At 39.4% G+C, this 14,100-nt stretch overlaps 1 protein-coding gene across 2 annotated transcripts in view; it reads left to right on the top strand.

Moving 5' to 3' along the window:
- Positions 1-946: 946 nt before the first annotated feature.
- LOC107090373 (arylsulfatase I-like) overlaps positions 947-14,100 on the top strand; it is a 19,012-nt gene continuing 5,858 nt past the window's right edge. Inside the window, exons 1-7 of one of the 2 annotated variants that reach the window (XM_015383705.1) lie at positions 947-1,134; positions 4,781-4,958; positions 8,989-9,128; positions 9,905-10,054; positions 10,402-10,476; positions 10,569-10,743; positions 11,901-12,137. In XM_015383705.1, the coding sequence (XP_015239191.1) occupies positions 4,797-4,958; positions 8,989-9,128; positions 9,905-10,054; positions 10,402-10,476; positions 10,569-10,743; positions 11,901-12,137 (939 nt within the window). In that variant the 5' untranslated portion in view covers positions 947-1,134; positions 4,781-4,796. Of the gene's footprint in view, positions 1,135-4,780; positions 4,959-8,988; positions 9,129-9,904; positions 10,055-10,401; positions 10,477-10,568; positions 10,744-11,900; positions 12,138-14,100 lie in introns of those variants that run through there. The other variant, XM_015383706.1, reaches the window with a different exon arrangement.

Here is a 14,100-nt window from a genome sequence, read left to right as displayed (position 1 = left end):
TGTGTTGGTGGTTTTTCGCCCTGCTGAGAGTGCATTTCATTTCTGTTGGTTATTGCGGCCCAGCTCTGCCTTTTCCCCCTGTGATAGTGTTGTACCTTCCAGGTTTTCTCCAGCTGTTCTCTGAGCCTCTGATATTTCTTTAGTTTTTCATGTTCTTGATGATGTTAGACTAAAGTCAGAATTCTGAGATTACAGTCAGAATTCTGAGGAAAAAAAGTCAGAATTCTAAGATTAGAGTCAGAATTCTGAGATTAAAGTCCGAATTCTGAGATTAAATACAGAATTCTGAGATTAAAGTCAGAATTCTAAAATTAAAGATAGAATTCTGAGATTAAAGTCCGAATTCTGAGAAAAAAGTCAGAATTCTGAGATTAAAGTCAGAATTCTGAGATTAAATACAGAATTCTAAGATTTGAGTCAGAATTCTGAGATTGAATTCCAAATTCTGAGAAAAAAAACAAATTCTGAGATTAAAGTCAGAATTCTGAGATTAAAGACAGAGATTAAAGTCAGAATTCTGAGATTAAAGTCCAAATTCTGAGAAAAAAGTCCGAATTCTGAGAAAAAAGACAGAATTCTGAGATTAGAGTCAGAATTCTGAGATTAAAGTCAGAATTCATAGATTAAAGTCAGAATTCTTAGAAAAAAGTAAATTTTGAGATTAAAGTCAGAATTCTTAGAAAAAAGTAAATTTTGAGATTAAAGTCAGAATTCTCAGATTACAGTCAGAATTCTGACTTTTTTCCCCATATTAAACTAAAATAAACTTTTTTTCCCTTTTCAGTGGCCCTAACGTTCTTCCGTACTGTGGACAGACCTGATAAATGATGAAAGAACCTCACCAATCAGTGCAGCCAGACTGTGTTTTATTTTGAAAGTGCGCCCCGGTGCTGTGCGGGGCTTTGCGGGGAGCTTTATGCCTCCTTTCTCGTCTCTTTGGCAGCCGGGACGCTCAGACCGAAGGAAGGCAGGAAGGCTTGAGGGAGAACCTTGAGGACATGCTGCGTCTCCTGCAAACTTCTCAGCAAGCAAAGCGCGGCGGAGCTGGAAGGACAGCGGAGAGGATGAGGATGTAAAGAGGAGCAGAGCAAAGATCACAGGAGAGCCCTTCACTCCTATTGATCCTGCATCGAGGTATTGATTTGGGCCTGATTCTAACATCAATTCTACATTTGGGAGCTTTCTTTCACAACATTTCTTGCAGCTCTTATTCCTGCGTTATTATAGGATTATGATCACCCACCTCATTTAAAGAGGATTAAGCCTCTAATGAACCCAAAAACAGCTTTATTCCAGAGCGCATTCACACACAGGCAGAGGAAATATGTGTTCTAGTCTCCAGCAGTGGGAACCACAGGCAGCTGCTTCTCATCATTTAGAAAACCCAACTTTACCTTCTGCCTTCAGTTCTATATACAAGTTCAAACATGCCACACTTTAGTTAGACTTTCATTCTGCTGCTTTCCTTCCTCTAACTTTATGCTGAGATAAGGTCCACTAAGCTAAAGGATATAAACTTAACATTTAGTTTCATGGCAGACAGGAATTATTTTAATTAGAAAAAATATCAATAAACCCTTAAATGTTCTAAAGTTAGTGCCTTTTTTCTGCTTATTTTCTGAATTAATCTTTAGAATGAGGAAAGTTGAGGACAAAGGAGAAAGTTTAACACTTAGAACTCTGCAGGAGATGAAAGTGTTCCTATAGTCATGTTTGATAAGACTAACAAGTTAGACTTAAAGTTGAACCAGGGGCAAATTTACCATTAGGCAAAACTAAGCAGCTGCCTGGGACCCCAAGTTCCTGGGGGGGCCCTAAAACTCCTTTTACATGTATGGTTAATACAGTTATTACTTATTTGTGTACATTAATTATGTTTTTGATAAAAATCCCTTCGTTAAAACGCCATCAGGATGCTTATAATATTAACTGTGTCTCAGGCACAGGTGTATTCAGCGACTTTTCAGAATCCTCTTGCGCTTTTATTTTTAAAAACCACCTAGTGCACCGAACTCTGCTCTCCAGAGCCAGTAGATTGGTAACCCCGCCTCCTGCTCTCCTCTGTCTGCTGTCATGATTCAATTCAGCTATTATTTCATACGAATGAAAACTGGAGAATAGATAAGCAGATCATGGCTTGTCTACAGTGGAAAGAAGGACTGGATTATTTACTTTACGTCTTTACGTCGCCTTTTTGGAAACACAGGAAGGAGCAATCGGTTAAGTGAGCTTAGTTTCATTCCTTTTGAGACAACATGAAAAGTCAGCTGAGTACAAAACATAGAGAGGAAAACAACAAGTAAAGGGACAAGAAGAGAGGGAGAAAACGTAGAACAAATAATGTATGTCTATTCAATTAGACACACATTAAATTACATTCCGTTTGCCCTCCATAACATGGGAAGAAATAAAAATACCTGCAACTCTTTAACTGTGTTTATTCCTCTCTTCATCAACAACAGACCCTGTGGATTTGGTGACATTTGATCGTTATTTCTCAATGTTCTGAGAGGGAGATCAAATATTTTAGCCACCTGATATAATCCATTGATATCCACCACTGGCCTATCCATTTCAAATTTGCGGCGCGGAGGCGCTCGACTCCTAAAAGTTGGCAGCGATGAAAGGAAAACACTTCTTCTGCATGGGAATGCTACAGGCTGCTTTCCTGTGCATGCTGCCACTCTCTGGTGAATTCCAGTACTGCACATTTTACTCAGATCAGCTAAGAAGCGAGATCTGAGGCTCTTGGGGACACATGCAGGGCTGTAGCTAGGGTTGCCAACTCCCTGAAAAAAAAAGGGAAACCTCATGTGCGTGCCTGCTGATTGGCTTTACCCCTCCTGGTGTGTTTTTTTTTTTTTTTGCACCCCTGTGTGTGTGAAATGGTTTTTTTTTTAACTTTTTGACTCAAATCTGCATTGAATTAGATGCATATTCGCGACTGACATGAACACATTGAAAACAACTTAATATCCAGCAGGAACACTTTAATACAAAATAACAAACTTTGATGAACAGAATAAGTATATTAAACATAAGCCTGTCCTGCTTAACTTCAAACTGTAAAAAGCAACATAAAACATTGAATAAATAATGCACATTTTTGGTGCAACAGCAAACTTCTGCAAACTTGTAAACATATTTGAGCCTTAAATGCAATGACTGTAGGCTACAGTTGTTAAACAGAAAAAAAAATCATTAGCTAAATGAAACATTATGAGTCGATAGGCGACTTTTTCCACATACATTTCCTCTGAGCTCTTGCAGCAGTGAGGAGTTGTTTGTCTTTGAGTGCTGCAGAGTTAAGCTAAATAAAGGAGCATCAGCATAAATTACTCCGTTCGTCCCCCATACTGCTCTGTTGTCTCCGCTATCTTCTCCGTGAGCAACACTTGGCTCGACCAATAGGATGAGGGGATTCTGGATCGTCACATATATGTTATCAGCTCATTGGTCAGAACACAGGACAGGGCCCGGGAACAAGTTTACTATAAGTTTTGTATCTAACGCGTCCTTGTTCTTCATTTTCCATTAGCTTTTTACACAATTTTTTTACTCTCTCAGTAATGCGGGACAAAGTGAGTTCCTTTTACACTAAATATGGGACAGGTACTTCTACTTCTAAATACGGAGCAATTCTGTTTTTCAAGGGACAGTTGGACCCTAGCTGTAGCCCAAGTAGCCGCCCCCTAGATCCGCCACTGGCCATCACTATCTCTCAGTGGAGATGGAGTGTCGAGGGTAAAGTGGAGCATGACAGAGTGAAGAAGTTCAAAAGTTTGGCAGCGTTCTTCTTCTTCTCCCCCACGTGGCTTCCAGCAAACAGTAATTGGTGGCCTGTCAGCAGATGTCTCCCACTGGAGCTGTGGACCTCGGCTGCCCCTCTACTTTCCTATATCAAAGGTTCTGTTTCTCCACGAAGCGGAAATCAGAACTATCTTTATCGGCCAACTTTGTGAGCACAAAAGGGAATCTGGCTCACTTTAAGCTTCAACAAGAGTCCAAACGACAACCACAATATGCAAAAACACTGGATTCAACTTCAGTTCTGTGTTTAAACTGGACTTTCACCCAAGTTTAAAAAAAAAAGTTCTAAAAAAGTTCTAAAAAGTAACAACAGAACCAACTAGGAGTGTTTATACCTTGGAGGTAAAACAAACCAGCTGTAAAGTAGTAGACAGTTTTTATTGTTTCTTGGTCGTCTTATATTTTATCAGCCCAGTTCAAGCTGATTTATGCTACTCTTAAAAGCCAACTGTAAAGTAATACACAGTTTTTTATGACCTCTAGGTTCTCTTACAGATATATTATCATTAATCTGTAGACTATCACTGTTTCTCTTCTTGCTAAAAGGATTTGACTGATTTTAATCCAGCCGCATAATCCCACCTACTGATGAAAGGGTTGTGTTGAAACCCTTGGCCCTGCAGTCTCTGCTCTCTCTGCCACTGCTAATATATTTCCAATGCTCTTTGTTGGAGTTGTTACCCAGCTTCATAAAGGCTTTAGAGGCCCTCCTCCTGAGAGTTTCAGCTCTCGCTCCAACAGATGGATGAGTTTCAGATCAGAGCCTCAGCCAAGTTGGCGAGTAAATCCCAAATGTGGTTTTATGATCCGCACTCGGTCCTCCAGCGATGGCATGCTTGTGTGAAGCAGTGCCCACTCAAACAATTTTCCAGCTCCATTTCCCTCTGTGTTTTTCTTCCTCTTTTCTGGAGACACTGCTGTGTTGTTGTGTTTATTTTGTCCTGTGTTAATGTTTTGTTTTTCCCTGCAGGAGCCCTGCTGTAACGATGCGGGCAGCTCTAACCTTGCTGACCATTTTCCTCAGCTGGGACTTCCTGTCGGCTCAGTCCAAATCAGACCGAATAAATAACACCAACGTTCAGACCGGTGGAACTGGGCTGAAGACCAGGAAGCAGCCGCACATCATCTTCATCCTGATTGACGATCAAGTGAGTTTCTGAGTGTTTTGCAAAGGTTTATCCTCCTAAGCAATCGAACTATCGTGTTTCAGAAGAAAATATTTATTCTAACTGTCTTGATGGTTTGCATAATAGGATTAGTCAATGAGCTTCTTGTATTCGGTATTTGTAAACTATTAAGCATGGTGACATTTCACCCTTCACAATAAACAACTATCTATTTAGGGTAAAATGAGTTAAATTATGCCATATTTTACTATCTAAACTTTCAGGAAAAAAAAAACCTGACAGTTCTGGCTTTTATTTGAAATAATTGTTGGTCTTAAAGGCTTCGATTTTATCCATCAGAAAGCTATTTTTTGTGTCTATTTAATCAAAAGGAGGGCAAAGAAAACCAAGGAAATTCTGGGAATCACTGCTGTAGACAGTGAAATATATTTGGACATCATCAGCATAAAGATTCAACATTATTATGCTGATGATGTCTAAATATATTTTCCTTTAAACTTGGATGTCTCTCACAGCCTTCAGCATCCCTTTAACGTTCTGCAAGACATCAAAGACATCAAAGAAAAATCAAATGATTGCGTTTGCTGACTATACCCCTCTTAGGCTGTTATGTGATAACCTTAGCTATCCGTCTTACTTCTAATCGTTCCTCTGGCCTCATTATCAGAGAGTTCTGAGGCAAGGCGAAGCACCTTTATTTGTATAGTACAGCTCAGTACTAAGACAATTCATAGTGGTTCAAATTAATAAAAAAATAACATGGAATAAAAATAAAAGCAGCAAAAAGCAAGTTAAGATAAAAAAAACATGATAAAAGCAGGTAAACAAGTAAACAGTTGGATCACAAGCTTAAACTAATAACACCTCAGTTAACAGTTTAAATTTGCCTGTGTCCGACCTTTCAGACATTTCAACATCTTTTTCTGAATCCAACATTGTAGCATGGCATAGACTATTCACGTTTACAGTTTGAAGAACACCTGCTTGCTTCTGATGATTTCCTTTAGCTAACCAATGAGTGTTTGCGTTATACGACTCATCCAATCACACTTGTTTTCACTAGATGTGGATGGCGCAATGATCTGCATTGGATGGCGCACATGACGGGAAATAAATATTTATAAACATTAAACCAAAACCAAGAGTAACGCGTAACGTTTGTTTTAATAATGTAAAGAATAGAAAGTACAGATACTTGTGTGAAAATGTAATGAGTAGAAGTCAGAAGTAGGAAGAAAAATAAGTAATGGAGGAAATGATAGATACCTAAAAAGTGTATTTAAGTACAGTAACAAAGTATTTGTACTTTGTAACTTGACACCTCTACTCTAAACAAATGGGTTTTTAACTTTGACTTTAAGGAACTCAGGCTTTCTGCTCTTTTCTAGTCTTCTGGAATTTGTTCCAGTCAGTGGAGCATAGGAACTAAATGCTGCTTCTCCATGTTTGGTTCTAGTTCTGGGTGTACAGAGTAGGCTGGAACTAGAAGGCCTGAGTGATCTGGGAGGTCGATACACTGACAACAGATCTGTTATGTATTGAGTTGCTGATCCATTCGGTGATCTATACACTAACAGAAGGATTTTAAAGTCAATTCTCTGAGCTACAGTGGAAGGACTTCATAACCGGTCTGATGTGCTCTACTTTCTTAGTTCTAGTGAGAATACTGGCAGCAGCGTTTTGGATCAGCTGCAGCTGTATGATGGACTTTTAGGCAAACTAGTGAAGAAACTGTTGCAGTAATTGATCCTACTAAAGAAAAATGCATGAATGAAAAGAAAATGTTATGTGAAAGCAAGTGTTGACAGTTGTCAAAGCTTCTTTTTATTGTTTACATCAAATGGCCATACAGGTAAATCCTCCCAAATTACATTAAAACTCTTGTCCTTACCTTCATTATGTCTAGAGGAGATAAGGAAGGAGGGGGAACCAGTTGATTGCATGGACTCATTGACTAGAAGGCAATCCCTCACACCAAGCATGCTTGTAGCAAAGGTGGAGAGGAAAAACTCCCTTTTAACAGGAAGAAACCTCCAGCAGAACCAGGCTCAGTGTGAGTGGCCATCTGGGGTTTAAGGAGACAGAAGCAGACATACAGAAGAAGCAGACACACAAAAGGCAACTGTCAATCAGCTCCACAGGTGGCCAGTCAGGGCAACACACAGCCAGGCAAGCACCTCCAAGCCAGCTTTCATGTCGGAGTATGAAAGAGAGCACATGCAGTCAGTCAGATAAACAGGACTACAATGAAAAACAGGCCAAGCTCAAACATCTATAAACAAAGGTGTTGATTGCAGCAGAACAGCTGATATTTCTCTCAGGATGGAGTCACAGCCAAACAGGAACAGACCAGATGAAGCTACTATGAGAAAAAGCAGAGAGAGCATAACATTAGAAATTGAACAAAAGAATTCTGCAGTGGGAGAATAGAAATAGAATAAAGCAGAATGATGATAAAGGGGTCCCTATGCTCTCCGGCAGTCTAAGCCTATAGCAGCATAACTATAGAGATAGCAGTGGATAACCTGAGCTACTATAGCTATAAATTCAAAAAGGAAAGTTTTAAGCCAGATTACTGTCACCACTTTTGGACTTGGCATTAGTCCCAAACACTGCTGAATTTCTTCTAATGTCTACCAGAAGGCTTGACCTCATCACTCCAGTTCTAGCACAGTTATACTGGCTGCATTTTCATTTTCATGTAAAGTTCAAGATCATTTTACTCTCTAAAAATTATTATTGATTTGGCATCATGTTATTTAACTGATCTCGTAAACTTTTACAACTCAAATAGAGCGGAGAAATCTCAAAGCACAGCCCCCAGTCTGTGGAACAGACTTCTCCTGAATATTCCTACTGCTGAGTCTCTCCAGTCCTTTAAATCCCTCCTAATGCTCATTATTCACATTGACTTTTAACTTGAGTTTAGTCTGATTTAAATCAGACCTGCTAGGTTGTGATGTGCCCATACTTGACTCTCTATTAATCCTACATTGGTTGGTTTAATGGGTGTTTTCTGGATTTATTTATTCAGCGTTTCCCTTTTTTGTGAAGGTCTTTAGTCAAACTGTAGTTCTTACATCTACTATACTCACAAAATTGACATTAACATAAACATTGACAGAGAATTTGCCTTAACACTGGTGAGATTCACTTACCTGTCTGAGGCCTTCAGAGAGGCTGTGGGGCTAATGAAGGATTTAGAGAAATCTCAGAATTTTGAATCAGTCATTCTTTAAAACATTTCCTTGTAGGCACTACATGTAGAAATTGAAAATACAGTTGTTTCCAGTATTTTAATGCCTCTTCTTCATGTCAAGCAATAATGATAATATTTTTCTAAGTGTTGTTCACAGTCTGTTCTTCACTGTGATGCTTATGGGCCAAATCAATTGATGTTTTTTAGTTCCAAACCCTTGTGAGTCCGGACTGTTCCTCGTCCACCATGTTTTTCCTCTTGGAACTGTGTGCGTGGAAACCACCTGTAGTTGTTGGATGGTAAAATTACGTACTATAGCTGCATTAGCCACAACGAGCACAAACCAACCTGTTCAGCCTGCAAGCAGACCATAAGATGCAGGGAGAAGAATCACAAAATTTTCTCATAGGACCTACAGCAATGGAAATAAAAGTATATTTCTGTACATTCAGGTAGAGTTGGCAAAAGTTCAACTTTTCTAGGAGCTTTACAGGTTCTTTTGGAAGAGAGACAAAAAGTAGCACTTCTAAAATATTGCTATTTGGACAAATCAGTCACTAATCTAATTGAAGAAATAACTTGGAACATGACTGGAAAAAATAACACACCATCCAGGAAATAAAAAACTAATACTAATTGTTAGGCATAATTGTGGAAGTGCTATGATTTGGGGTTTCTTAATGCAGCAACACCTGGCCATCTGAAAACAATAAAAAAAAAAGCACCAGGAATCCTGTATAAAAACAAGGGAAATTGAAGGGCATCTATGGAAAAATAAAGCTGAATAAAATCAAAGTGCGAAAGTTAATGTAGCTTCTGCACAAGAATAAAGCAGACATCAATCATTGACAGGGCTTCAATGACATTGGTTACCACAACCCCACCATCAAGACCCCAACCCTGGACAAACTGGCAGCAGAGGGGGTGATACTGGAAAACTACTATGTTCAACCCATCTGTACTCCATCACGAAGCCAACTCATCACTGGCAGGTATACACAACACTTTAATAAACTAACTGGAACAAGATTATGGCAGCATGTTTTCCATTAGCCTTGTTTTCTTCCTTAAAGTCCAGACTCCATTGAGTGCATCCTCAATGTGGGAGAAGGTTCTCATTTATTTTTAAAGTATGTTGGATGATTTAATGTCATCCAGATCTGTTCTGCTGATATATATACACAATAAATGCTGAGTCATATTGATGTTTGGTTGGAAAATTAATAAAAAACAGAAATCAATCCTGTAATTAAAAGAAAAAAATTTTGAAGCTTTATATCGGATTCGATAGATTGCTTCAGAGCTAACGTCAAATTCTGAAGTAGGGGATCCAGTGACATCTAGTGGCTCAATTACAGAACTGCAGCTAGCTGAAACATTTTTCTTCGTAAATAAAAATTTTTTTTTAAACGTTTAACCCAGTTTAAAAGAGTTCTGGAGAAATTGCTTCTGGGAATTCAACACGTGTTTTAAACATCTAGCCAGATATTGTTGTTTACTGTCAGTCGTTCATGCAGTGTTGAGGCTATTCATGCTATTTGATTGTGTCCTTCATCCAACTGCTGTTTATCCTGCCAATTACCAACAGCTGTGCTCACATGTGAGTTCCTTTAATGGGTAACAGATGCTTTAGAGAGACTGAGCAAACAACCGATGGCAGTGGAGCCAGAGGCTCTTATTCAAGCGTGGAAACGTCCCGTGACCGCTCAGCTGATGATTGCTGTTGTCTTACTGTGAGGGATAAACGACAGATCTTGTTTTCTTTGAGATATCAGATCCACACAGGATTACAGCACTCTATTATCAGACCCAGGCAGCCGAGCTGTTTGCCCTCAAACATGGACACCCTGCCTGAGAGGCTCCGCGAGGCTGGCTACGCCACACACATGGTCGGGAAGTGGCACCTGGGCTTCTACAGGTGAGATGGAGTGTCTGCAGGTGTCCTCTGATGATTCACTCTGAAAAAAAAAACTACTGGACAAATAATGGGATAGTTTTTACCAGAGGAAAACTATATTAATTTCACAGGTAAAACAATTTGAGCCTTGCATTATATACATTATTTTATTTTATTATTGCCCTACATAATATTTAAGCTCCATATAGCACCTATTAAATATTTTTTCTAACTCATGGTGATAATGGTGCAAGAAATATAGCCATCAATTTGAGCTGCACCTGTAAACCTTTGAGCAAACGATGCAGTGTTCTTTCAAAGGTCTCAAAAATCTACAAAATCTGATGGTCCTTTTACTTGTTCTGCAGGAAAGCCTGTCTGCCCACCAGGAAAGGTTTTGACACTTTCTTCGGTTCCTTAACGGGAAGCGTGGATTATTACAGGTTAGCATAAAGTAACTACCAGGGCAAAAAAAAAAAAAAAAGTGAATCTAGTTTTCCTCAGCTTACTTTTACCTGCTCCATCTACTTTTCAGTTACAGATCTTGTGACGGCCCTGGTTTGTGTGGCTACGACCTCCATGATAATGAGAACGTAGCATGGGGCCGGGAAGGAAAATACTCCACGACGCTGTTCACCCAGAGAGCCCGAAAGATCCTGGAGAGTCACAGCCTGACGGACAGGCCGCTCTTCCTGCTGCTTTCCCTGCAGGTATGGCTCTGAGAGACGATGGTGAAGCCAGGATATCACAGCCTGGTGGAAACAGCGTTCATTAAAGAGCATCTCTGGCTGCTCTTTAAAGTCATAGGGAAATTATATTTAAATGTCAAATCATTCCGGCTTAAACATGTATATAAATGTACTCTTTATCAGACCATATTGTCCAAAATAAATCTGTGGGTTTTCTTTCGTTATCTAATGCAGGCCAGTTAGTTATATGTCAGCTTGAACACCTAAATTCGGCCAATCATATATCAACGGTCATCTGTCAATTAAATGTTTTCGGTCATAGCATCTTGATTCATATGTCGCAGCTAATATACGCAACGGGTAAAATAAGAATAATTTCCTTTCCCATTGAGTTGCGTCCCAGTGTTCACGGGGATGGACGTCTGTGTCTTCAGCAGGCGTAGAGCTAACAGAACTGGCAGCGTTGCGAGGCAAGGGGTCAAACATGTGCGGCTGTAAGCCTTCTACACCAAACCAAGCTTCTGCCGCCCTGGCGTCCTCTTCCACAACATCTTCATCCCCGCTTTCCTCCTCTAAATAAAAAAATGTATGACGGAGGAGACTCATCCACGACCTCCGACACTAAACTCTCCTCCTCTTGCATGTTTCCTCTGTCCATAGCGTTCCTTGACAGTGTCGTTTCTATGTCACCAATTTAGTGCTACTTGGTCCCAATGGAATTTCCCATTGGGAACCTACTAGCACTAAGTTGCTAACTGGTTAGCAAGATTTTTCCGACAAACCGGCCACAACCAAATGTACTTGCGAACCTTCCGCCACAACAATCCCGCCCCCTTGATAAACGACCAATCACATTCACTTTATTCACTTGTGTAAAGTTGTGCACCACTAGTGAGAATTCGGAAATGCAACAGTTGGAACAGCTGTTTCCCTACGACTTTAACATCTGAGTCCCATTTTGAGAAACATTTTTCCATTTTCAAACAGCTGCATAATTAAAACCAGACACAGGAAGAGTTATTTAAACTTGCATTTGTTTATATTTGATGTGTTTTAACTTCTCTTCTCTGAATGTGATTTGGGATGTCTTAGAAATAAACATCTCGACATCTTCAGTAGCCTTTTTTATAAGCTGTGATGAAACATGTAAATGAAAAGTATAAATGATATTCCTCCAGGCAGTCCACACCCCTCTGCAGCCTCCCAAGTCCTACATCTATCCCTACCGGGACATGGCTAACGTTGCCAGGAGGAAGTTCGCTGCCATGGTCTCCACGGTGGACGAGGCGGTCCGAAATGTCACCTACGCCCTCAGAAAGTACGGCTACTACAGGAACAGTGTGATCATCTACTCCACTGACAATGGAGCCCAGCCGTTCACCGGAGGAAGCAACTGGCCGCTACGAGGCAGAAAGGTGGAAGTAGCTCCATCTGGAGGTTTTTATTTGACCTTGTTAATGGTAGATCTGGGTGGGTTTCCGATATAAGGTATTAAACAGGTACAGCTTCAATTGTGCTAAAAAAAAAATGGCGCACTAATCTATGGTTTAAAGTCCTACATAAAGGTATTGTTTTCTCAAATGTTTTAAAAGACCCGCCCTCCACACTTTAAAGAAAATGCTTGTGCGAGAGCACAAGCCCATTTCTCCTCGTGCACGCTCTGTTTAAAAGTTACTGTTGTCATAGGTCATACAATCTTACTGTGTCTGAACGTCCATCCTAACCCCTAAATTCCACAATCACTAAATAAAGCGGGGACTATATAGTGGACTTTGTGGCAAACTCAGTCAACGTACCGTTTGGACAGATGATCACTTCCCCATTGGTCATGTAACTCCTCCTCCATTGGGCGGTACCTTCGCCATCTTTGTTAAAACTCATAGCGGGCCGCTGGGACAGCAAATCAGATAATGCATTGCATGGAGAGCTCTCTGTGTAAAGCATTCTGGGATATATCTGCCTCTTCTGAGGCCTTTCTTTTCTTCTCAAACACCGCATAGACATTTTTTCTCTTACGACCCTCGGCCATTTTCAAAGAACCGTGGTGAGAAAGGTCAGCTTCAATGACCACAGATATACGCCTGAAAGTGCGCATGCGCAAAAAAAATATAGCTAATGGGACGAACACATAGGACGGCCTTACATAAACACAGGGCTGCCAACTTTTTACCAAACCTTGGAGTGAGAATTTGAAAGAATTTGGACATGCAAGCCTGGTCAGGGTTAGATGAGGACAGGTGCAGCTGTAGGCTGGAGGTTTTCAGAGGATTTAACTGAAACCAAGTTGTAAAATGTTGAATTTTTATAGCTAAGTAAATGTTACTGTGTAAAGATAAGTGATCTGTAGTTATGTGGAAAATGTTTCACACAATATTCATTATTTTCTATATTTTGGTGATTTTCAGAGAACTGAAGTAAAGAAGTATTGACCATACTAAAATACTTGCATCTTAAATATACTGTAAACTAAGAATTTCATTAATTATTCTTTGCAATTCAAGTAACATAACAAATAGGTAACTAATAAGTTATTTTTGGATTGCTGACACTAATACAGGAACCAGTGAAATTGAATCCTGTGCAAACTACACTGTGTATGAATATTTGGTAATAGACTAAGGATTAAAAAGCTTAAGTTATTGTCTTATTAGTTTTTTTTTTTTTTTTTTTACAACTGACAAAACACAAAACAGCAAATAAATTCAGTTCTGCTAAGAGGCTGTATATTCTATAAAAACTCACCATGACAGGAGACAGCACTTCTGTGGATGTTTGATTTTGGTGGATTTGATGGAAATCAAGTTTTTAAAAATATTCAATGGACCAAAATAAGAATAAAAAGGAATAGATGAAGATAAGTGATAATAAAATGAGAACATCCCTGTATTTCCTCTTATATTAATCCTGGATAACTGAGTTGTTCTGCACTTCCTCTCTGATTGTGGTTGTGCTTTTCTTGGCTGGCTGATCTTTTGAAAAATAAAATGCTACGGTTCTTTTTCGATTTGTGGACCTCCTATGGGTTTGTGAGGCAAACCTGAAAGCTTTAGGAATTTAGTTTAGTTTAGTGTTGGTTTAAATAGTCCTAAAATCCAACCAGGGATTATTAAAGTAAACTGAGCAATAATTATTTAACTTGTGAGCAAAACATGGACTAAATTAGCAGGATACACTTAAGCAAACAAGGAGTAAAGCGCAGTCAAAAAAAAACAAAAAGCCCTAGGTATACAAAAAAAAACTTTTAATGTGCTCCTACACTTACACTAGACTGCTTAAAATCTTCATTAATTTACAAATTAAATTATCTTAGTGCAGATAAAATAAGATGAAATTAAAATGACAAAAATCTAGGTGTAGTGCTGGATTCAGACTTGAACC

This window comes from Cyprinodon variegatus, unplaced genomic scaffold (genome assembly GCF_000732505.1).
Source record: "Cyprinodon variegatus isolate N-32 unplaced genomic scaffold, C_variegatus-1.0 Scaffold292, whole genome shotgun sequence".
Taxonomy (NCBI): Eukaryota; Metazoa; Chordata; class Actinopteri; order Cyprinodontiformes; family Cyprinodontidae; genus Cyprinodon; species Cyprinodon variegatus.
This window is presented reverse-complemented; position numbering and strand designations above follow the sequence as displayed.